This window comes from Mus caroli, unplaced genomic scaffold (assembly GCF_978045245.1).
Source record: "Mus caroli unplaced genomic scaffold, Mus_caroli_1 scaffold_3, whole genome shotgun sequence".
NCBI classification, from domain to species: Eukaryota; Metazoa; Chordata; class Mammalia; order Rodentia; family Muridae; genus Mus; species Mus caroli.
In genome coordinates, this window is record NW_028227258.1 from 32,390,656 (window position 1) to 32,415,856 (window position 25,201).

At 44.4% G+C, this 25,201-nt stretch overlaps 1 protein-coding gene across 3 annotated transcripts in view; it reads left to right on the top strand.

Moving 5' to 3' along the window:
- Alpk1 (alpha kinase 1) overlaps window positions 1-25,201 on the top strand; it is a 105,788-nt gene that overhangs the window by 75,210 nt on the left and 5,377 nt on the right. For 2 of the 3 annotated variants that reach the window (XM_021158235.3, XM_085835536.1), the window contains exons 4-11: window positions 2,950-3,148; window positions 9,776-9,835; window positions 11,052-11,138; window positions 12,054-12,130; window positions 12,930-13,025; window positions 14,299-14,403; window positions 17,345-19,436; window positions 21,192-21,345. In XM_021158235.3, coding sequence (XP_021013894.1) covers window positions 2,950-3,148; window positions 9,776-9,835; window positions 11,052-11,138; window positions 12,054-12,130; window positions 12,930-13,025; window positions 14,299-14,403; window positions 17,345-19,436; window positions 21,192-21,345 — 2,870 coding nt within the window. The remainder of the gene's footprint in view (window positions 1-2,949; window positions 3,149-9,775; window positions 9,836-11,051; window positions 11,139-12,053; window positions 12,131-12,929; window positions 13,026-14,298; window positions 14,404-17,344; window positions 19,437-21,191; window positions 21,346-25,201) is intronic. The other variant, XR_015046667.1, reaches the window with a different exon arrangement.

Sequence of the window (25,201 nt, forward strand, 5' to 3'; positions counted from 1 at the left end):
TTGGTTGATCTGTATTCACCTAAGCTCAGCTCCTAGGCCCAGGTCTTGTAAGCGTGACTTCTTTGAGCCTTCAGGTTTCCCTGTTGTAAATGGGATTGATAATGGAATCTGCCTGGGACTGGGGGATTGCTGTGGTAACTGGACAAATTATTCACAGAATGTATTTAGTGCTATGCTTGGGTGCCTAGTTCAGTACATCAAGGGTTAAGAATCAGAGCTCCCAGGGACTAAGCCACCAACCAAGGAGCACACGTGGCTCCAGCTGCATATGTAGCAGAGGATGGCCTTGTCAGGCATCAATGGGAGAAGAGGTCCTTGGCCCTCTGAAGGCTCAATAGATGCCCCAGTGTAGCAGAATCAAGGGCAGGGAGGTGGGAGTGGGTGGGTAAGTGGAAGAACACCCTCACAGAAACAGGGGGATGGGGGATGGGATAGGGGGTTTCCAGGAGGGGGGAAACCGGGTAAGGGGATAACACTTGAGACTTAGAGTGTGGTTATGAAGCAAGCAGGGCTGAGTGTGGAGCTTGTTGAGGTCAGAAATCACTTCCAATGCTTTCCAGGCTTCATGTGGGAGCAAAACAGCCTAGGAAAAGACCCAGGTGGATTCTGTGCAGAAACTGGTACTACCCTCACCCACACTGACATAGTGATCCTCAGCCTTTCCATCACTACTTTCGTATAGTTTATGTCGCGGTGACCCCCAACCACAAAATTATTTTCACTGCTACTTCATAATTGTAATTTTGCCAAGTACAATTATTTCATTGTACGTCATAACTGTTATGAATTGTCTTAGTTAGGGTTTCACAACTGTGAACAGACACCATGACCAAAGCACCTCTTAAAAAAGAACATTTAATTGGGGCTGGCTTACAGGTTCAGAGGTTCTATCCATTATCATCAAGGCAGGGAGCATGGCAGCATCCAGGCAGGCATAGTGTAAGAAGAGCTGAGAATTCTACATCTTCATCTGGAGGCTGCTACCAGAATACTAGCTTCCAGGCAGCTAGGATGAGGGTCTGAAAGCCCATACTCACAGTGACACACCTACTCCAACAAGGCCACACCCTCTAATAGTGCCAAGCATATACAAACCATCACATGAATCCTAACAAATCTGTGTTTTATGATGGTCTTAGCTGACCCCTGTGACCCGCCCCCACGGGGTCATGACTCACAGGTTGCGAAATGTTGCCCCAACAGATGGCAGTATTTTCCATACAAGTTCTTCTTGTTTATTTTTATTTGTCTTAGTCTTTTTTGTTTTTCAAGAGAGTATCTAGCCCATGTCAACCTCTAACTTGCCATGTAGCCAAAGGTGACGTTGAACGTCGGCTACCACATCTGGTTTATACAGTGCGGAGATTCAAACCCAGCACTTCACGTGTGCAAAGCAAACATGCTAGCAACTGAGCCCCAGCCTTTGTTTTCACTTCTCTCTCATGCTCCACTTCCAAGTCATAGTTGTTTTCCCCCTTTGCTTCTAACCAGTTATATGTGACTTATACTAACAGGACAATGAAAATCAAATTTACATTTTGAGCTAATATACTGTCTCTTAATTAAAATATATGTAATAAGGGTGGGTGTGACAGCCCATATCAGTAATCAAAACACTTAGGAAGTTGAAGTGAGAGGGAGGATCAGGAATTCAAGCCAGCTTATGTCAAATATATGTGTACAGTCTGCCCAGACTCTTGTCTGTTGCACCAGCTCCTGCCACAGACCAACCGGTGCAGAATAATTCCGCCCTCATTAGGAAGGCTTCTTTCTGCAGTAAAGGTCAGTTGAAATGAACGCCAGGTCAACGTGCTCAGCCCTAAAAATGGGGCAGCTTCGACCAAGCTGAGGGATCACCAGAGGCAGTGGACATCTGCTGTGTAACAGTGTGTGCTGTTGCACGTATGAGCTCACAGCAGCGGTGACTGCGTACACAGTACCTGCACGTGACCAGGCTAGCTGTTATCTTAGCATGAATGAGGAGGTGCGTCATGAAGTTCCATCGCTAGCTGAGGGGCTATTGGCAATGGACAGAGACTCTTCTTTAGGGATGTGGTCCCTGGCCGTGCTCCAGTGCATTGTCCTGCTCCCAAGCACACTAAGTGGACAGACTTGGAGCTTAGAAAGGAGAAGGAAGAGTGGGGAGGGGGAGAAATTGGAGGAGGGTAAGGGGGTGGGTTCGATCAAAACACATATGCATATATAAAATTCTCTCTCTCTCTCTCTCCCTCTCTCCTTCTCCCTCTCCCTCTCCCTCTCCCTCTCCCTCTCCCTCTCCCTCTCCCTCTCCCTCTCTCTCTCTCTCTCTCTCTCTCTCTCTCTCTCTCTCTCTCTCTCTCTGTGCGTGTGTATAACGCATCCAATAAATGAAGGTAGTTGTTACAAATTGTGTATGAAAGCTCTCACTGATATAATGATGCCTAAAACTAAGAGGCCAGGAATTGTACAGCCTGATATGAGTGATCTCATTAATGAGAGACAGAGAGGGAAAGAGTCCAGGCAAGATGGAGAGTCAATTCTTGTCCATGTATGCATAAAAGAGAGACATACCTGCTCAGATGGGATCTGACCTAAATTATCATCATGGAGAAGGGAAATCAGAGGAGTCAGAGGGAGAGAACAGAAATAAATCTGATAAGGAGTTGGGTTATGGTATACTTTAAGTCTGTGCCTCACTTCTGTATTGTTTCACTTAAAAAGCAATACGTTAGACATAAGAGGAAACTCCTATGAAGACGATTATTTATCAAGCGTGTTGAACTTTTTCCCTGGTTGTTGTTTCCTTCTTAGGATTTGATCGCTCATTAAAGTATGTTTCTCCCCCTAGCTACAAGCTCGGTTGTTGCTTTAATGAGAAGTACCTAGATGGCTAGCTAGGCTTGGTGCAGGGCAGCCTTCTTGCCTGCGGTGTTGTCTCTGGTTCATTATGTCCTGTGGTCGCTTCTGCAGGCAGCCTTGCGAGCCTCCATCCTTGTCCAGGACTGCGCTGCCGCCTCCGCTATTGTCTTCTTGATGGACCGGTTCCTGTATGGACTCGACGTCTCCGGAAAACTCCTGCAGGTCGCCAAAGGCTTGCACAAGCTGCAGCCCGCAACGCCCATCGCCCCGCAGGTGGTCATCCGCCAAGCCCGGGTCTCCGTCAACTCAGGTGGGCTCCATCGCTTGGCGCCGGCTGGTCCCCAGCCCGCCTGCTCCCGGCTACTTGACCTCTACGGGCGCCCACGGGCCCCTGCGGGCACCGGCGGGTGCCACCTCTGCCGCCCCAGCCCGCGCTGCCCCAGCACCCGCCTCTCGGCAGGCACAAAGGCCTGGCGTAAAGGGTTTCAGAGCCAAAAGCAGTAGAGAAAATTGTGAAAGGGTGTGGAAAATACTAATTGGAGCCTTTGTCTGCTAACAAATCTGTCCCGCTGCTTTCAAACAGGGGCATCTGAATTGCTATACTTCTGACCAAGAGCCTTTAAAAAGCAGATTAGAAATCGACTCCTTTCTCTTAGCGCTCCTGTCTCCTTTCTGTAGGGCCACTTGACTAAGCCAACAATGGAGCTGACAGCCCACTGAAGCAATTTGAGGGGTTTTCATCATTGAGAACACCGGTACAGTACCTGATTAGGGCTGAAAGTATCTTTTTTTCCCCCTGTCACTTTGAATGAAATGAAAACTGAGGCTGACAGGCCAACTTACGTCGTAGAAGGGGAGTATGGGTAGGGTGGGGGCTGGGTGTGCGGCAGCACAGCCCGCTCCCACACAGGTCTGCAATTATTTGAATTACTTATAATCTGTAAATTTAGAAACACTGGAGTATGAAGACAGAAGTCAAATCACCCCTCTCAGAAATGACCACCTCCACCCTCCCACTCCCACCCACCTTTTCTTTTTTTCTTTTTTTCTTAATTTCAACTATTGCTATTATTTTAGTACTCTGGTCTGTAAGAGGCTAAAGTTTCTTTACTTCATTTCTTTTGAATGGGAGCTGCAGTAACTATACTACATTTAGCTATTCAGTAATTAAATGGGACAACTGTCTGGTGCAGAGGGGACAGAGATAAGATAGCCCGTTTTGAAGGCCCGGGTTCAGCTCCATGTAGAGCCACTTACCTGGCATAGGTATAGCCCGGAGTCAAGTCCACTCTGGCGAGTTCTAACTGCCAGAACTCTAATCATGCTTGTGCTTGTGTCTCATTCTTGACTTTCCCAGAGTAACTCTATAGAAAGCTGCACATTGGGAAAACATCTACTCCCAGATGTCTCTGAGGCATTGATGGTGTTTGGTGCATGAGGGAAAACTACCAATCAATGTGGTTTCTGGTGGTGTCTAAGGACAGTGGCCTGTGAAGAGCTCACTCTGGGGGGGACAGGCAGGTGATACTAGATGCAACAGCAGAGTTCTAGTGTCGGCTCCCATCAAATTGCCCTTGCAAGAGAGCCATGGCTCATTTTTTGTGCACACAGATGCGCTGTGATATAGAATGAAAACAGAGGTCAGATGATAGGAAGGGGTGTCCACAGCTTTGTCTTCTTTTTTATGTTTTTATATTTTTTATTTATTTTTTAAAATTTTTATTCTTTCCATATGTTACATCCAGAGCCCCCCACCACACACATATACATGTACACATTTCCAAAACACATTCAAGATATGAAAATGGCAGGTATCAGGGAGACAAGTGAAAACTCCCTGGGTCTGCTGCTCCGCTCACAGTGAGACAGGAAGCAAGTATTTCAAACCACAGTGGCAAAGAAAGTCACAGACTTCTGGTTCCATAAAGATGGAGGACTGAGCCAATACAGAACCTTCCCCCATTACAAACATGTAAATACTGCGAAGTAGAGATTTTTAAGTGCCTGTGATATAGTGGGCGTTCAGGGTCAGTCTAGTTCAGAACCCTAGAGTATGGCTCTATACAATATACATTCAAAGGCGTTTGTGTTTCCACACATACATAGCCCTAAGGAAAGGGATTGTGGTTTGGGTCCCTGTGCAAAGGCCAAAGACTGGACTCTGATTCACCCAGGGGAGAAAAAAAAAAAGCAGATGCAGAAAGGTGGAATTCCTAAGGCCTTGCACAGGCTGTGAAAAGAGACTGGTGGCTCTCCCAGACACTGTGGAGAAGTTACAAGGAAGGTTGCTCTCTCCCCAAGCTCTATGCTAGAGACAAAACACACAAACTTTCCAAAATAAATAAAAATCCAAGTCTATGCTGCATGCAAGAGAGGAATTTGAATTTATCTGAACCACAAAGCTAGAAATCTCCACCAGGAATAATGATGATGATGGTATTGATGATGATGATGATGGCGGCTCAAGAGTGAGATCCATACTTCTGAGATCCATGAGAAAAGTAAGTATAAACTGTGCTGAGGAAGAACAGCCACACATCAGGGCAGGAGAAGCCCACAGCAAAGTAGCCTTGGTGGGTGATAACTTTCTATTAAAATTCACAAGGAGAGAAAGAAAGCAAGAAAGCAAGAAAGCAAGCAAGCAAGCAAGCAAGCAAGCAAGCAAGCAAGCAAGAAAGAAAGCAAGAAAGCAAGAAAGCAAGAAAGCAAGAAAGCAAGAAAGCAAGAAAGCAAGAAAGCAAGAAAGCAAGAAAGCAAGAAAGAAAGAAAGAAAGAAAGAAAGAAAGAAAGAAAGAAAGAAAGAAAGAAAGAAAGAAAAGAGAGAGGGAGGGAAGGAAGGAAGGAAGGAAGGAAGGAAGGAAGGAAGGAAGGAAGGAAGGAAGGAAGGAAGAGTATGTGTGAGGGATCAAAACTATATATAATAAGGAGGGAAAGTAAGGTTCAGAAATGGAAGAAAACATACAGAATAAGGAGAAAGACTCAGTCTTAAAATTAGTATGCTCAAATGAGTATGGTGTAACAACAAAAGAAAACGAATTTACTAATCTGAAGGGAAAAAAACCTAACTAAATCAGGCATACGTACTGACTGGATCAGCCAATAACACTATATATTTGAAGGTAGAAGGATCAGTTTATTGCCCCTTTGGGCTGTGGGACCCTGTCTCAAAATCAACAAACAAACAAACAAGCAAACAAACAAACAAACAGCTGCTGAATTTACCGGTCAACACAGTAATCAGCAATTAGTTACAGGGGTCGAGAAAACCCACAACAAGCAGGTCACACATGTGCTGTTGGCTTTTTTATTTGTCCCTAGATAAGGGATAAAAAATTAAATCATAAAATTGTCTGGAACAGTGGTTCTCAACCTGTGGGTCATGAGGTCATATGTCAGATATACTGCATATTAATATTTACATTACAATTCATAACAATAGCCAAATTACAGTTAATGAAGTAGCAACAAAATAACTTTATGGTTGAGGGTCACCATAACGTGAGGACTTGTATTAAAGAATCACAGCATTAGGAAGGTTGAGAGCCACTGGTCAAGAGAGCTGGTGAACCCAGAAGATCTCCCCACAGATGGGCTAGGCTGCCAGCATCTCATGGACGAGAAGGATGCCCAACTGCTGTTGAGGTCATGGCAAGATAAGTGAAGAAAAAGGGAAACATATTTTAAAAACTTAAGTTTCAAAAGTTATGCACTTGCTGGGCAAATGACAGTCAAGTCTTTCAGTCTCCTTTCAATCCATTCATAAAAAAATGAGCAGCAACTGGGGCTCTGGAGCAGTGCTGCCTGACTTCTATAGACCCTGGGGATGTGATGAAATGACATCAGATCTGAAGGTCTAGGGCTGGTGCTGCTTACTGGAGGAGCCAAGGACCATCTGACATCATGTGCTTGCTGTGCCCCCAGGGACCAGCTGACATCATGTGCTTGCTGTGCCCCCAGGGACCAGCTGACATCATGTGCTTGCTGTGCCCCCAGGGACCAGCTGACATCATGTGCTTGCTGTGCCCCAGGGACCAGCTGACAACATGTGCCTATTGTACCCCCAGGGACCAGCTGACATCATGTGCCTACTGTACCCCTTACTGTGTAACTGGTAACAACCTGGAAAGGAAGATGCACACTCCCTAGGTGCTCCAACCCTGACCTCATTTCCTGTGTTCCTGCAACAGCTCCAACTGCAGGAGGGAATGACACAGCTGAGCATTAAACATAAAGAACATCCTGAGAATTAAGAAGGGAGATGCAAATGTGAAGGAGAAGTCTGAAAGCTAAAAGAGCATTAAAAAAAAAAAAAAACCACATACACACAAGAATGAGAGGATTTACAGAAGGATCAAGTAGATCTAGAAGCAAGACAAATCTAGACCCAGTGTGGCAAAATAACACAAAAACCAACAACAAGAAAATCTTAAAGAAATCAGAAAGAAAAGACAAATCATTAACATGGAAAACATAACTAGACATGACTAAAAGCATTACATCAGAAATAGCCCATAGTGGCCTAGAGGGATGGCTTAATAGTTAAAACTACATGCTGCTCTTGCAGAGAACTTGGGTTCAGTTCCCAGCACCCATGTTAGGTGGCTCACAACAACCTATAACTCTAGCTCCGGGGTATCTGATGCCCCCTTCTGGCTTTTGTGAGCACCTGCCCTCACATGCATATACCCTACCCACTCCCATCCCCTCCCCAAACATACACATACATTCAACATAATTAGAAATAAATCTTTCACAGGTATGGTGATATATACGCCTTTCATCTCAATACTCAGGAGGCAGAGACAAACAGATCTCTGAGTTTGAAGCCAGCCTGGTATATATGCAGAGATCCAGGCCAGCCAGGGCTACTTAGTAAAATCCTGACTCAAAACAACAGCAACACAAATCAAAACAAACAAACAAAAATATAAAAAATAGTCTAGAGAAGAAGGAGGAGGAGGGAGAGGGAGGGAAGAGGGAGGGAGGAAGGAGGAGGAGAAGGAAGATGAAGACGAAGATGAAGGAAGGAAGGAAGAAGGAAGAAAGAAGAAGGAGAAGAAGAAGAAGAAGAAGAAGAAGAAGAAGAAGAAGAAGAAGAAGAAGAAGAAGAAGAAGAAGAAGAAGAAGAAGAAGAAGAAGAAGAAGAAGAGGAGGAGGAAGAAATACTTCAGAAAGCACTGGAATTAACACAAATCTAAGACAAAATAACTTGAACCTAGAATTTTATAACCAGCAAAACTATCATGTAAAAGTGTGGGCAAAGCAGACATTTTAGAAGATGATTTTCCTAAGGAGAAAACCAAACACAGAAAGATGGACCTCTTACTGTGCCAACTAGGTAAGATGCACAGTGTCTATTAAACCATGTGTCACTGCTAAAACAGATCACAAGGCCAGATTATGGTCAGGAAGAGAAGAAGTGAGCTCTGTGGTCCACTGGTTAGTGGGGGGACAGGGGTGTGAATGGAAAATAATGCTGCGGTCTTTAGAAACACAACTGACACAACCAATCTGTGTGATCAGGTAAAGCTGGAGGAGACGATGACATTTGGAGGGCTTTTTTGTTTTTTTTCTTTTTAATCTATGTGTATGAGTGCAGGTGCCCATGGAGGCCAGAATTGGATATCACATGCCCGTGGAGCTGGAGTTACAGAAGACTATAAGCCACCCAAAGGTCTGGGACCTGAAATCTGTGAGAGCAACAAGTGCTTTTAACCCAGTGGTTCTCAGCCTGTGGGTCACCTAAGACCATAAGAAAATACAGATATTGACATTACACAACATTCATAACTAGTAAAATCAGTTATGGAGCATCAGTGAAAATGATTTTATGGTTGGGGTCACCACAACATGAAGGACTGTAATTATTATTACTATATAAAAACAATTTTATTGGAGGCTGAAGATTTCATCTTCATTGACATTTTATGTAGAAAGCCATAAATGGCACACCTATTTGCATGGCATCTGATGTATGCAATTCCTGGCCTGATTTTAGAGTTGGCAATGGGGGCAGAGTCACACTACATAGATTTAAGTGATAAGGAACTTATTAAAGTCACAGCATTGAGAAAGTTGAAAACTACTGTTTTAACTGCTAGATAAATCATGGCCTCAGCCCTATGACAGTCACATTCTAAGGAAGATTAAAAGAAAGAGAAGGGTGAAGGGCAAGTCTTTCCAAATAGTTGTGAGTCTGGTGACCTAGATGTGAAAGCTGGGCTTAAAGAGCCACAGGGTAGCAACGGTGACAGAGCAAGATGAGAGGGAGAAGAGAGAACTCAAGCGTGAGCACAAAGTTGGAGGTGAGTCCAGGCTGGGCGGGGCTTCAGGTTAGGTGGGGACGGGGTGGTAAATGAACAAGCGGCTGAGATTCCTGCTTATGAAAAACAGGAACCAAAACAAACAAAACAATTTGAAAACAGAAAGAAGGAGGAAGGAAGGAAGGAAGGAAGGAAGGAAGGAAGGAAGGAAGGAAGGAAGGAAGGAAGGAAGGAAGGAAGCTCCAAACCTGAAGGATTAGGGATGGATAATTGTGTGCAAATTATGCTGTTCTTGGGTAGCTGTAATCTTTTGTCATACAGCTTTCACAGAGAGAGGACATGCCACCTTTGACCAGGGTTTGCCTCTGCCATTCAGCATTTCTGTATCTATTGTGTGTGTGTGTGTGTGTGTGTGTGTGTGTGAGAGAGAGAGAGAGAGAGAGAGAGATTACCTCTTCAGAAACTTATAACTTCCCAGTTTGCCAATCCTAGAAACATATCTTTCTTTCTCAGTTTTATATATGATGTAGTTGTTGACTGAAATGTTAAATCTGAGTGTTTCCATAAAGAGGGCAGGGTCCCTGAAAACAGCGCATCAATCCTAGAGCAGAGGCTATAATTAACTATGCAGATGGTTGAAACCAACACTGTGCTGTGTGCTTGCTTGCTCTCAGGGAAACTGTTGAAGGCAGAATACATCCTGAGCAGCCTGATAAGCAACAACGGAGCAACCGGTAAGTGTCGGGAATCCTAAGTCGGCACGTTTTCCAAAAAGACTTTGAATGCAGCTGTATGTGAGCTTTGAGTTCAATGGGCTCAGATACATTGGCTCTTGGTTCTTGAAATTTGTGGAGAGCTCCAAGAGGAAGATAGGCTGGGGTGTGGATACATCCTCTCATTTGTGGCCCCCGGCACCAAGCCAGTGTTCGCATATTCTGTCTTCTACACTATACACACACCAGACAAAGCCATGTTCACACACACATACCCTACACAATTCCCCCACACAATAAGCACACACCCCACATACATACATATATACATACATACATACATACACACACATTCCCTTCACAGTTCCCCCACACATACACACATTCACACACTACACAACAACACACATCTACATATACACACCCTATACGCACACACAGGAACTAGGACAAGAACTGTGCAGTGTGGCAGAACACTTAAGAGCCCGATTCTGTTTCTCACCATTGGCACTTGCCATCCGTTTGCCGCCCACTGGGCCAGCTGACAAATTAGAATAAAATGAATAATGGAGTACATAATGCAGTATATTATATGTGCTAATACAAAGTTGAAAACCTAACCTACTTGCCCACAGACCACAGCCCAACTTCTCAGAACTTTACCCACCTCACCCAATGACCACCATAAAAAAATCATAGCCACTCACTGCTCCCGTTACTCAGCCAATGACCAGCCTGAGTGTCAGCTTGGCTCTCCCTGTCAAGTCACTACATGGGTAATGAATTTTTTCCTAAGATTTTTTTTTTGTCTGTGTGGAGTCATCACCTTCACTATAGAACTGACCCTGCAGTCTTCCAGACAGACACAAATGGTGGGGTCACTTTGGGCAGGGTAACCTGGAGTTAGGAACCTGGAGAGCCTTCGAGACAAATAGCACTGAATCTGGGACCTGAGAAAGACAAGGAACTCTTTAAGACTCCAGAGAAAAAGATCCCAGGTGGGGATGAGGAGAGTACAGTGCTTGAAGCGGGAGACACAGATGAAGGCCTTAGGGATGGAGAACTGTTCATAAGACAGTGGCAGACCACATGGAAGCCATCTCCTGTGGAGTCATGAGGAATAGAGCTGTCTCTCAAATCTAAGTCAAGTGTGTTAACGAAGACGTCTATGAAAATCGGTATGCCTTACCTGGCTGTTTCCTTACTGACTACAGGCTATGCATTCCTTTCATTGCAGGTACCTGGCTGTATAGGAATGAGAGTGACAAAGTCCTGGTACAGTCGGTCTGCATACAGATCAGAGGGCAGATTCTGCAGAAGCTAGGTACTGACTGACGTCAATCGTCAGCCCCCTCGGAGCTCACAGCAGAGGCTGGCTACAAGAATTTACTAAGGAGTTTTCTTATTGTATCTGGTTAAAGCTGTGACACCCCCCTTCCCATAGTAGTCCTCTTGAGAAGAAAATGACATTAGGATACCTGGAGCTGAACTGAGTGTGTCTATGCACACTTGTGTAGCCTGCTGTGTAGACTGAGGAAAGAAAAGAGCTTGAGGCTGGAGGTTGGGGCTCGCCTGGGCAGCATAGCAAGAACTCATGTCTTTAAAAATAAATCCTATAATTGTTAAGGTTAATAGGAGAAAATATATTTCTGTTTTGTTAATGAAATTTACAGTTGTGAATTGTCGCTAGTCACTGACTTTCATTACTCATCCATCCCTTGGGATACTGACAAATTTTGAGCAGTTTTCAAACCCTAATTAGACTAAAAGGTAAACCAAAGCATTTGGATTTTTTAATATAAGATAGCAAATATTATTCTTACAGTGGAAATGACTGTAAATTGGGCTTCTGTATATGTGTGTGGTTGTGTGTGTGTGCCTTGTGGCAGGCTCCTGCCCTGCCTAAGTTCCTGTCCTGACTTCCTTCAGTGATGGACTGTGATGTGGAACTATAGCCAAGTTGCTTTGTTTATGATGTTTCATCAGAGCAATGGTAACTCTAATTAAGACAAATACCGAAACGTATGATAGTTCTTAGTTTCTTGGTGACAGTTGGCTTTGTCGGTCGAATCTAACCTGAGTCTTCCTAACAGGGTCCCATGACTCTTCCTAATATATTTCCTTTCTAATTTCTTCCTACTTATTTACTTCTTATAAATGTAAACAATTATGATTTACTTATCTGTCCACTGAGGCACAGATACTAACAGTCCATCCCTATTCTCCCCTTGTGTTTTAGGCATGTGGTATGAAGCGGCAGAATTGATATGGGCCTCCGTCATAGGATATCTGACACTCCCTCAGCCAGATAAGAAGGTTTCGTGTCTACATGCAGTGTCGACTCTCCTCGCTTGTCTTTGGATAGTTGTCTTTTTACAGCACAGTTAGCTCCATCCTTTATCAATTCTGTCTGCACTGTCTAATTTATTCTACACAAGCACAAGACCAGGAACATTTAGGAACCTCTTTCTGTGTTGTGGTTAGACTCTATCTATGATGGGCTTGTGTAATAATCTCTAACCATCCAATTATAAATTTAGGTCTCTGGCCCACTGTGTGTATCCTGTCACATTATAGAGCCTTCACTTGATTCTGTGACAAATTGTGACACAATACTATGTGTAAAACCCTTTTCCAAGAGTCAATCGAGGAGAAACTCCCCTTAATTGTTGATGTAGCAGCATCTTTAGGAAACTAAGAATCAACCTTTGCTTTGATGTTGGTAGTTTCATTCTCTATAATTTTGGCACTGTCCCCTCGTTAATTGAACCCTCCATTTCCCAGAGATCTGTCATTGATGTGAGGCCTATCCTTCTTTACAACACAGACAGAGAATACTATGAAATCTCTTCCTGTACCAATTGTTCAGGCCTGTTATTTAGATAAATTAACACCGATAACCCAGTAGAGCCCAACTTCCAAGTAGCCATGTTTCGATTCATCCTCAAGTCTTAGGCTATGATGTTCTCTCAGTCCTGGTGATGTTAGTTCAAAAGTATCTCCAACGTCATAGTCACAGAATAATAACAAGCAGATAGTTCTGGTGGTATGGAGTCCTTGGCTGTAGGACATGAAATGAGAGAATTCCAGTCTGATTTGTTTCTTTTCCTGACAGGGCATTTCCACATCACTGGGCATACTGGCAGACATCTTTGTTTCCATGAGCAAAACCGACTATGAAAAGTTTAAGAAGAGCCCAAAGGTTAACTTGGTAATTGTCGTTTGTCCAAAGCACAGTTCTGAGTGGCATGCCTGCACACCTGTCAGGGCTGTTCTTGGTGCTGGTTATCTTCTCTCTCCCAGCAGAGTGGGTGTTGGGAGCTGAGTCCCTCCTAGATTAATGGGAGCAGCTCTAGTAGGTTCTATTTATCTTGGTTATCCCAGCCTCTCTCGATGAATCAGATATACAAAAGGGCACCAACAATCTTCAAGCAAAAGAATAATAGAATATCCTCGGAGTTTCCCGTGTATTTCCTTTCAACATGAACAGAATTCAGTGTCTAAACTTGGTTTTAATTAATAAGTTAGTAAAGTAATAAGTTAATAAGTAATAAGTTAAAAACATAAAATATTATGGTGATGATCAAGGGACATGACTCAGTTGGCAGAGTGTTTTCCACATAAGTGTGAAGACCTGAGTTTGGTCCCCAACACCCACATAAACGCTAGGCATGATAGCATGTCCTTGAAATTCCAACCCTGGAGACATAGAGGAACCTTGGAGTTGCTTGTCAGCCATTGTAGCTAATCTGTGAGCTCCAGGTCCCAGTGAAAGACTTGTCTCAAAAAAAAAAAAAAGTGGACATGTCCTGAGGAGGTCACCCACCCACACGTGCACTGTAAACATGTGAACACGCTAAAAAATGGGGTTTGTTGTGCAAATCATACAATTGAGGACTTGCTCCATATTCTTAGCCTAATATTACTGCTCTTTTTATAACTGTACTGATCATTTCTTCAACCCAGTAGAAAATAAGCTCCTTGCAAGCTTACAGTCACTTTATCTTCAGGGCTAGAACTGTGTCTGACCCATTATGGTGCCTAGTATATGCTCCCAGAATGAATGGATGGATCCTCATTGGTGTGAAACCATAAGAAGCCCTTTGTCAAGGGCGACACAGAGATTATCGATCAGTCTGCATGCGAAGTGTACAGGTTCCATGGAAAAGGAACTGTCTCTGTCTCCCAGGGGGGCTCATCTGGTTTACATTGCCTAACTGTTGTACATGCTGCACTCTCAGGGCTGGGTATGCAGGATGGGGATGTGGGATGGAAACGGTTGCTAGGGGAAAGGACGCCCAATGTTCTTGGGTCTTCCAACCCTCTTAGGTTTTCTCAGCACCATCCTGGTAGGTTCCTGAGGGTTCATGAGGAAAATAAGGAGTCCTTCAGAATCTTGAAAGAAAAGCAATGGGATGTCACAGGCTTTACTTGCTCGTGGAGAAACAGTGACTGCTGCTTCACTTTCCCCGCTTTCCCCACAGGCCCTGCTCAAGGAGTTTGACCACCATTTGTTGTCAGCCGCAGAAGCCTGCAAGCTGGCAGCTGCCTTCAGTGCCTACACACCCCTGTTTGTGCTCACGGCTGTGGTAAATACAGGTTGTCCCATACAGCCAGCGGGAGGGAAAAGTCTATCCTTGAAGTAGGTGCTGGCTCTTCATTGGCAATTATGACAAGACTCCACACCTGGGGTTGGGGGTTACTATTAGTTAGAATGACCATATCCTGACTAAGTTATTTCAGTCCAAATGTATAAAGCTGACTATTCCAGGACAAGGGTCCCAAAGGCTGGCAGCAGATCAGAATCACCTACAGAGCTTTTCCAAGACACACAGATCCTAGGATCTACTCTATGCCCATTATATGCATATCTCTTGGATTAATATTACAAAAATCTTGCATTTTGAAATATAGTTAACTTTGGGATTGACAAGCGGGCTCAGCAGTTAAGAGCAAGTACTGCCCCTGCAGAGAACCCAAGTCAGGTTCCTAGCACCCATATCAGGTGGCTTGCAGCAGCCTGTAACTCCAGCTCCAGGGGATTCACCATCCTCTTCTGGACTCCATGGGCATAAACATGTAAACAGACACACATACACACAAACGGTTAATTAATTAAAGAATATATATGGTCTACTCTATATCTGCAATTCTACACCCTTGCGTTTCATCAACTTGGGATCAAAGTTTTTTGCATCTGTACAAAACACATACAGACTCTTTGTTTTTACCATTCCTAGACAGTGAAGTAGTGACACTGAGTTACAGAAGTGATCTACAGATGCTGTGTGCGCATGGCTTATATGCATACTGTTTTACGCAAGGGACTTGAGCATCTACAGATTTTTTTTTTTTTTTTTTTTTTTTTTGGTTTTTCGAGACAGGGTTTCTCTGTGTAGCCCTGGCTGTCCTGGAACTCACTTTGTAGACCAGGCTGGCCTCGAACTCAGAAATCCGCCTGCCTCTGCCTCCCGAGTGCTGGGATTAAAGGCGTGCGCCACCACGCCCGGCCGCATCTACAGATTTTGGTGTCCATATGGTATAAGGAACTGACTCTTAGCCAGCTGGTTCCATACACAAATTTAAAATCCACTACTCTGTTGTTTGGGTTATAACTAAATCAATAGCTTTATTGTATAGATAAATTAATTATGTTTATGTCCTGGGTGGGTGGAAACTGTTAGTGAGACTTGTTACTGTGCCAAATACAAATACTGTGAGAAACAATGTAAAGGAAGACAAGGACTGTTCTTTTTGTTGGTGGTGGTGATGATGATAATGTTGTTGTTGCTTTGCTTTGCTTTCTTGTTATTGTTGATATTGTTGTTTGCCTTTTTGCTAATAGTTCCAGAGGTTTCAATCTGTGGTTCATAGACTCTACTACTTTGGCCCCAGGATAGGATAAAATATTATAGTAGCAGGAGCTATTAAGAACAGAAAGTTCAGCCTCAGTGCTAGCAGGCATCTGACTTCCCCTTTCCTCTTTTGTTTCAAACTCATTCCTGGTTATTGGATTGTGCATCCCACCTTAAAGGGGGTTCTTCCACCCCTTAGGTGATTGTCTCTGGTAAGTCTTCACAGAGTTCTCAAACCAAGCAAACAGACAATCCAACCATCATAAACCACTTGCCAAAATAACAAACAACAGCAGGATCTGCCATGCTCAGGCCACAAGCATCAGGGTCATGGCAGGATGAAAAATAAAGATAATAATGTTTTACTCCCCATCTCAGTCAATGGCTCAAGGCTCCATTGCTTCTCACCCACCAAAAACAAAACAAAACCCTCACATCCTCCATTAAACACTCATGAACCTCCTTTAGAAAGTCTGTGTTGTGCATTTTCTTTTCTGTAATATTTTAAGTGATTGTCCTCTGGGTAAAAGGGTTGCTGGGTGTGGTGGTGCACACCTTTAATCTGCACTTGGCGGGGCAGAGACAAGTGTGTGACTGAGTTTGAGGCCAGCCTGGTCTACATTGTGTGATCTGAAATAGCTAGGGCTACATAGAAAGACCCTATCTAGAAAGAAAGAAAGAAAGAAAGAAAGAAAGAAAGAAAGAAAGAAAGAAAGAAAGAAAGAGGGAGGGAGGGAAGGGGAGGGGAGGGGAGGGGAAGGGGAAGGGAGGAAGGAAAGGAAAGGAAAGGAAAGGAAAGGAAAGGAAAGGAAAGGAAAGGAAAGGAAAGGAAAGGAAAGGAAAGGAAAGGAAAGGAAAGGAAAGGAAAAAGGGAGGGAAAAGGGGAGGGAAAAGGGGAGGGAAGGGAAAAGGGGAGGGAAGGTAAAAGGGGAAGGAAGGGAAAAGGGAAGGGGAGGGGAGGGGAGGGGAGGGGAGGGGAGGGGAGGGGAGGGGAGGGGAAGAAAGAAGGGGAAGGGAAGGGGAAGAAGGAAGGGGAAGGGAAGGGAAGGGGAAGAAAGAAGGGGAAGAGGAAGAAAGAAGGGGAAGGGGAAGAAAGAAGGGGAAGGGGAAGAAAGAAGGGGAAGGGGAAGAAAGAAGGGGAAGGGGAAGAAGGGGAAGGGGAAGAAGGGGAAGGGAAAAGGAAAGGGGGGAAGGGAAAAGGAAAGGGGGAAGGGGGGAAGGGGGGAAGGGAGGGGAGGGGAGGGGAGGGGAGGGGAGGGGAGGGGAGGGGAGGGGAGGGGAGGGAAGGGAAGGGAAGGGAAGGGAAGGGAAGGGAAGGGAAGGGAAGGGAAGGGAAGGGAAGGGAAGGGAAGGGAAGGGAAGGGAAGGGAAGGGAAGGGAAAGGAAAAAGGGGGGGATAGAAGTTTGTCCTGATTCATATCTAGTACCCAATGCAATAGGAGGGGGAGGGGGAGGGGAGGGGGAGGGGGAGGGGAGGGGAAGGGGCAAGGAAAGGAAAGGAAAGGAAAGGAAAGGAAAGGAAAGGAAAGGAAAGGAAAGGAAAGGAAAGGAAAGGAAAGGAAAGGAAAGGAAAGGAAAGGAAAGGAAAGGAAAGGAAAAAGGGGGGATAGAAGTTTGTCCTGATTCATATCTAGTACCCAATGCAATATCTGACCTCATTTGCTGTTTTCCACAGAATATCCGTGGCACATGTTTGTTGTCATATAGCTGTTCTGCTGACTGCCCTCCGGAAGTGAAAAGTGTGCATCTGTGTGAAGCCAAAGAAGCTTTTGAGATTGGCCTCCTGACCAAGAAAGATGGCGAGCTGGTTAATGGCAAGCAGGAGCTGCACAGCTTCATCAAAGCTGCTTTTGGCCTCACCACGGTGCACTCCAGACTCCATGGGGAGACAGATGCAGTTCTCGCAGCAAGGCAGCTATGCAGTGAAGCTGTGGGCAAGCTCTACACCTTCAGCACTTCTCCCACAAGCCAGGACAGAGAAGGCCTGTCTCAGGAAATCATGTCTCTCATCAGCCAGGTGAAGAGACATCTACGAGTTCAAAGCTTCCCAAATTTAGATGCTCGCTCTTATGTCCCAGAGAGTTTCAAGTGTGGCTTAGATCGACTCATCTTGCATGGACACGTGGATTTCCAACAAATTCTTGAAACCTATTCCCAGCACCATACCTCAGTGTGTGAGGTATTTGAAAGCACTTGTGGGAACAGCAAAAGCAACCAGAGAGACACAAAATTGGAGGTCTGTATCACCACTCTGAAGACAGAAACAAACACCGCAGATACTATGGGTGCTACTCTAGAGAGGGTGAGTTCCCAAGACAGCAGGAATACAGCTTCTTCCAAAATGTCTAAGAAAGATCAAGGGAAGCTCCAAAGAGAAAGGGGGAGAAGCTGGACCCATTCCAAGGCATTCAGAGTCTCCCTGGATCTAGATATGGGGACTGAGACTGAGCCACCAAACCACAGCAACGGAGGGACAAATGTTTCCAACAAGTCTCTGAGAGACAACTCTAGCTCCAGTTCTTGGGGCAGACTGTCAGGGCTCAGCTCTTCCACAAGCTGGGAGGAAGTGAACTGCGCTGTTCAGGATGTAGTAAGGGAAGGGTCTGGCCAAGAAGAGCATCCTGTGGAGGCGCAAAGCTCCTCGGCAGCGTCTGAGGAGCCCAAGAGGAACAGAAGCAGCAGAGCTGTGTATTTGTCTTCAAAGCTCCCTGGTGTCTCTCTTCAGACAACTGGAGATGACAACTTAGAGTCTTCACCAAGTCAGTTACACAATCACACGTCCATCCTTCCTCTCAACGCAAAAGATACTTGTTTGGCCTCGGGTTTAGGACTGGTAGAAACCGCTGAAGGATCTAATAATACTTCTCTTCAGTCCAGTCATTCATGTGGTTCTGAATCCTGGTCGTTGTCTAGTTCAGGCAGGTTCACGGATGTGACCACGAATCCTTCAGTTCAGGAAGAAGGACCCTCTGGAATAATGGGTGACTTCCCAGAATCCAAGTATGACTTTAAAGACTGGCATGGAGAAAAGAATGGGGGGAAACTCACTGAAATATGCACAGGACCTGAATTAACATTTGCCCCCTCTTCAGTTGACCCAGAAGGAGAAACAGCAGAAAGCACAGACGATGGACTATCACCCTCTCAGGTAGCCCTAGGATGTTTAGAAGGCAGCCATTCAATGTCTACACGTAGAACTTTCTTTCCGGATGGGTCAGTTCAAAACGCTGACTCAGCAAAGACTGGCTGCTCAGTCAGAGACCAGACTGTCGACCCTGATGCCTCAACGGTGGATGAGGAGGGCCAAATGCTTGACAGCACAGAGGTCTGCTCCATTAGCCAGGATGGCGTTCACAGACCACGTGCTTTGAGATCCGGTCAGAGTGCTGAGGGGCCAAAGTCCTTTGTAAATGGCTCCCGTCCTTCCCTTGTCTTCGATGAAGACTTCAGCACCACAGAGGAAGGAGAGGAGCTTGGGAGCATGCTGAAGAGCAGCCAGAACTCCAGCTCATGCTCACCATGGTGGCTAAAATCACCAGCCTTTTCCCGCAGTTCGTCAGATGGGGAAAGCTCCTGGTCTCTGCTGAACTCAAGCAGAAGTTCCTTCGCCTCGCTGGCAGGGCAGACCAGTCAAGAGATCCTTGAGGCTCGAACCCTACAGCCTGATGACCTTGAAAAACTTCTGGCGGGCGTGAGGCATGATTGGCTGCTTCAGAGACTGGAGAATACTGGCGTTTTGAAGTCCAATCAACTCCAACAAGCCCACAGTGAGTACAATCCTCCCAGTCTCTAGCTCCAAGTTTTAGGGAGCATCTGCTAGAAGCCTCGGGAAGAGCTGGCTGGGGAACACGATCATAAAGGGTGAACTTTGTGAATTGCCGGGAAAATTGCCTTTCTAGACATGCAATTTCCTGCCTGTGAGAAGTGAGATTTCAGGACCACATCTTTTTTTTTTTTGGAGATAGGCTATTCCCCAGTTGTTGTTGTTGTTGTTGTTGTTAATTTTACTAATAAGAATTAAAAGTCAAAAGGGATGGAATAGGGGCAAAGTTTTAGAATATGTTCTCCTTCCATTCTCTCCTCTTGATTCATCATCTCAGATTCATCTGTCACTGAATGTGAGCAGCTACATCACCTTCTCTTTCCATCCCAGCAATACAACTCCCATTACTCACTCGACTGGCTGGAGGTCACTCCCTTCCCACACCTGTGGATTTCTTTTAAGTATTTTCTTCTGTTTACCTCTCCCAAGTCACCACACAGCACAGAAGGTCTTTGGTCACTCAGGTTTGTTTTTGTTGTTGTTATTGTTGTTGTTTGTTATTGTTATTTTTGTTTTTAATGTACACTGTCGCTGTCTTCAGACACACCAGAAGAGGGCATCATTTCCCATTACAGATGGTTGTGAGCCACTCAAGACCTCTGGAAGAGCAGTCAGTGTTAACTGCTGAGCCATCTCTTGAGTTCTGGTCACTAAGTTTTAATTTAAATATCAAAATAGCATACATGTCTTCTGTGGGGTTCATGTTGACCTTTTCCCTGTAAGGGATGCTTTCTAGTTTTGTGCTTTTTTCTCTCTTGGTTTAAAATGAAGACAGTGTTACTTTTTCCCCCCTTCACCATCTCTTTCAATAAAGTTGGCATCTTTGTTGAGTAAAAGATGCCACACTTTCTGATGTGGTTTCTCTATCCTCCTGTCCCCAATTCAAAAGGAGTAAGAAGACATAAGGGCACACTGCAATATGCAATCAAGAATCCCTGGCATTTCTGGGAGCCTGTGAAGCAATATTATTTTATGTTTGTGTGATCTGCCCAAGGTGGTAAACTTGGTCCTCTGCTGTTTCCAGATGTTAAGACGTTGCAATCACATGCTACATACGCCAGCACAGTCTCTATAAGTATCTATAAGCCTTCGTTTTTCTATGCTACATACACCACAGCACAGTCTCTATAAGTATCTATAAACCTTTTTCTATATACTTTCTATATATTTTCATGCAGAAGCGCGTCTTAACTTTGTCTTTGGCCATATTTAACGGAGCAAGAATCAAAAGCTATTCCTTTTTGACACTTATAAAGTATCACATTTTCATTGAGCTAATTTTTTTGACCATTTTTTTTAAGATTTATTTATTTATTATATGTAAGTACACTGTAGTTGTCTTCAGACACTCCAGAAGAGGGCGTCAGATCTTGTTACAGATGGTTGTGAGCCACCATATGGTTGCTGGGATTTGAACTCAGGACCTTCGGAAGAGCAGTCGGATGCTCTTACTCACTGAGCCATCTCACCAGCCCTGAGCTAATTTTTAATAGGAGTTATAAAAAGGCAAACTATGAGGGAGTACAAGTTGGACAGTTCTGATGAGGCAATTTAGGACTCATGTTCATTCAGCATATCCCATGATACCAGTTTGAATCCCTGGAGCTGCCAGGACCCTACAGTGAGCATGCAGAGTGTGCTTGCTGGTTACCAAGCCCTGTTCAATATGGTTTAAGGAAGCCTTACCTTTTATTCCCAGGTGCCCTTCTTCTAAAATATTCCAAAAAGTCTGAGTTGTGGACAGCGCAGGAAACTGTGGTGTATCTGGGAGACTACCTGAAAGTGAAGAAGAAGGGCAAGCAGAGAAATGCATTTTGGGTCCACTATCTCCATCAAGAGGAAACCCTGGGGAGGTATTGCTGGAACCCATGTGTTTCGTCAACTTATGTCAGGCTAGTTCTCTGTTTGGTGAAGTAGTCACTCATGAGATTTTGAAAGGGTTGAAATGTGGCCCAAATATATGACTTCTCTTCTCCATCATTAGTCAATTGACAACAGTTTTCATACATCACAGAATAATGCCAGATGAGTGTCTGGATGCTGTATATACATGAACTCAAGCCCACCATGGAAACAGCTTTAAACCCACTGGATACACAAGAAAATTAGACATCTTAGCCATATGGTTGATTGCCATGTTATTTGTATTTTTTAAACCCATGAAAAAAATAATGCATAAGTCTGCTGGGCAGTGGTGGTGCACACCTTTAATCCCAGCACTTGGGAGGCAGAGGCAGGCAGGCAGATTTCTGAGTTCAAGGCCAGCCTGGTCTACAAAGTGAGTTCCAGGACAGCCAGGGCTACACAGAGAAACCCTGCCTTGAAAAACAAATAATATAATAATAATAATAATAATAATAATGCATAAGTCCAACTTTTAAAGTTGACGCTGTTTGTCATCTAAACCCTAATAATGTATGAAATCGGGGGAAAAAATAGAGAAATTGGGTAAATCCAAGCAGTTCTAGAACAGCTGAAGGTTACAATAATATATGCCCCAGGCCCTATTTGAAACGACTTATACTAATTCAGCCAGTTTTCAAACACCCTGTAAAGTAGCATCAAGACTGTTTGTCTTGATTTTTACAGAGATGACAGTTAAGCCCCAGTAATGTTAAGAACTTGCCCAAAGTCATATTTAAATGATAGAATGAGATGTTACAAGTTGAACTGTGTCATCTCAAATCCATATGTGGATGTTTCAGTAATCATATTGGGGAAACGAGAGCAGTTCCAGCTGCAGTTAATATAAAGTCATACTGTAGTAGGGTGAATCTGTAACCTAACACAGCCAGGTCTTAGTCACTGTTTATTGGTGTAAAGTTAGCTATAACCAGGGCAACATGTACAAAAGAAAACATTTAATTGAGGATTTGCTTACAGTTCAGAGTGTTCGTCTATTATCATCATAGCAGGAAGCATGGCAGCAGGCAGGCAGGCAGGCATGGTCCTAGAGCTGAGAGCTTTACATCCTGATTCACAGGCAAAGAGTGGTGGAGGGAGGGAGGGAGAGAGGGAAGGAGAGAAGGAGGGGGAGAGAGAGAGAGAGAGAGGAAGAAGAAGAAGGAGGAGGAGGAGAAAAAGAAGAGGAGGAGGAGGAGGAGAAAAAGAAGAGAGAGATGAGAAGGAAGAGAAAGAGGAGAGAGAGATGAGAAGGAAGAAGAAGGAGAGGGGGAGGGAGAGAGAGAGAGAGAGAACACCTGCCTAGCATGGGCTCTTGAAAACCCAAAGCCCACCCCTGGTGACACACTTACTCCAACAAGGCCACACCTCATAATCCTTCTAATTTTTTCAAACAGCTCTACTCCCCCACAAGTAAGAATTTAAATATCTGAGCTTATGAAGACCAGTCTCTTCTCATTCAAACCACAATAGCTGTGTCCTTTAGGAAAAGAAACTTGGAGGTAGGCCTGCACACAGTGAGAGTTCATGTGAAGATTAGAACTATGCTGAAGCAAGGCAAGGAAATTCCACAAACCAAAGCAAGGCCGAGGGCAGAGCTTTCCTTCTGCATTTAGAGAAAACAGTGCCCCACTGACATTTGATTTGGGACATCCAGGCTTCAGAACTATGATAGAATCTGATTCCTGCGTGTGCTCCATTATGGAAGCTAGTGCACCAAGGTATTGCAGGATGTTCTAAGATGAGAAATAGATTGGATATGAGAAAAATTCAGAATGGAATGAGGGTGTCTAAGACACATCTGATTGGAAGAATATAACGGAGAAAATAGAACAAACGCAATGCTGGAGCAGAAAACTTCTGGTTACTTTCCAGAACTGCCAAAATACACCAGTCTTCAAAAACGAAAATCAGATTGGACTCAAACGGGCTGTAAGATGAAATGAAAGAAACAGGAAGGAAGGAAGGAAGGAAGGAAGGAAGGAAGGAAGGAAGGAAGGAAGGAAGGAAGAGAGGGAGGGAGGGAGGGAGGGAGGGAGGGAAGAAGGAAGGAAGGAAGGAAGGAAGGAAGGAAGGAAGGAAGGAAGGAAGGAAGGAAGGAAGGAAGGAAGAGAGGGAGGGAGGGAGGAAGGAAGGAAGGAAGGAAGGAAGAGAGGGAGGGAGGGAGGGAAGGAGGAAGGAAGGAAGGAAGGAAGGAAGGAAGGAAGGAAGGAAGGAAGGAAGGAAGGAAGAAGAGAAGGGAGAGACTTCAGACTTCTTGAAACAACAAACAATCTTAAATCTTGCAGGCAATCAAAGCAGTAAAGCAAAACTATTCACATACAAAGAAATGTCACTTAGACAGCTGACTTCCCAGTAGCAGAAATAACAATCGTAAACAATGGAAGTCTCACACTTGAAAGTATCTAATGGAAGAAATGTTAAAGACATTTGCATATTAAAATAAAAGTGACCACAGGAGACCGATGCTAAGGAAAAACCGCATAAAATGAAAGAAAACAGCGTCTTCCTAGCCACTAGATGAAGACCCATAATCCTAGAAGAATGTTCCAGAAATGGCACCCTACATGGGTAACCCGTTTTTGCACACTGCTGCTGGTCTCAGTCGATAAATGAAAAGCTGATAAATGAAAAGCTCTAAATTGTTTTGAGCCTTCTGCAGGCCTGCACTCAGCACTCGGATGCCACTCTCCGGATGCTCCTTCTCTCTGGGATGCACTCTAATACCACAGAGGCTCCATCTGGGTGTGCCCTTCCCACTGCCATTGCTCCCATCCTCCCGAGTCTGAATGGCCAGGACTGTAGCCTCCTTGAGTATATTAGATTCAGAGAGTTCTGATGCAGATTTGCCTCATGGTGGTCTAGGATGTTGGCAACTCCCTCTGATTTTGTAGGACCCTCCAAGCACATGTGACATGACTCATAAATTCATACTAACTTATAGCAAGTATAAATTACTACAGTGACATGTAGTACTGTAATTATGTGTTATTTAGTTACTTACTATCTTGTATAGTCTCTGTCCAATTATACTATGAACCCTCGAAAGTTACATATCTAATAGCTCATGATAAAATTGGTAAAATATCTAATAGCTCTTGGCAAAATTGGTATTCACAGAATGAAATCATCATTTCAAGAGAGGAATAGAGGAGGTACTGACTAGGTGACACAATTAAGGCCACACTGCAGATGAGACTGTCAGGCTCCAGAGTCTGACCATACTCTGGTACATTGTGCTGAGCCGTGGTTTACACACAGGCATGAAGAACTACCACCCTGACTGGATCGTTTCCCTCCATATTAACATATGGAGGTCACATAGCAGGAGCTGTGCTCTCTTGTAGACAAGGCTGCTATAAAATGATTTAGATCTGCAGTTGAGAGAGTTGATATTGATTAGATAAGGAATAGACATTATCTTTTCTAAAAAGAGATTTATTTCTCTTATGTATATGAGTACACTGTAGCTGTCTTCAGACACACCAGAAGGGGGCATCAGATCCTTTACAGATGGGTGTGAGCCACCATGTAGTTGCTGGGACTTGAACTCAGGATCTCTGGAAGAGCAGTCAATGCTCTTAACCGCTGAGCCATCTCTTCAGCCCCTGAAATTGTCTTTTATACTTCATATTTCTCCTTTTTTATTAGTTTATTTATTTATTCACTTTACATCCTGATCGCAGACCCCTTCTCCCAGTCCCCCATGTACACATAGTCTCTCTGCACTGCCCCCCATCCCTCCTTTCCATCTCCTCTGAGAAGAAGAAGCTCCCCACCCACCTTAGGTATCAACCCACCTCGGCA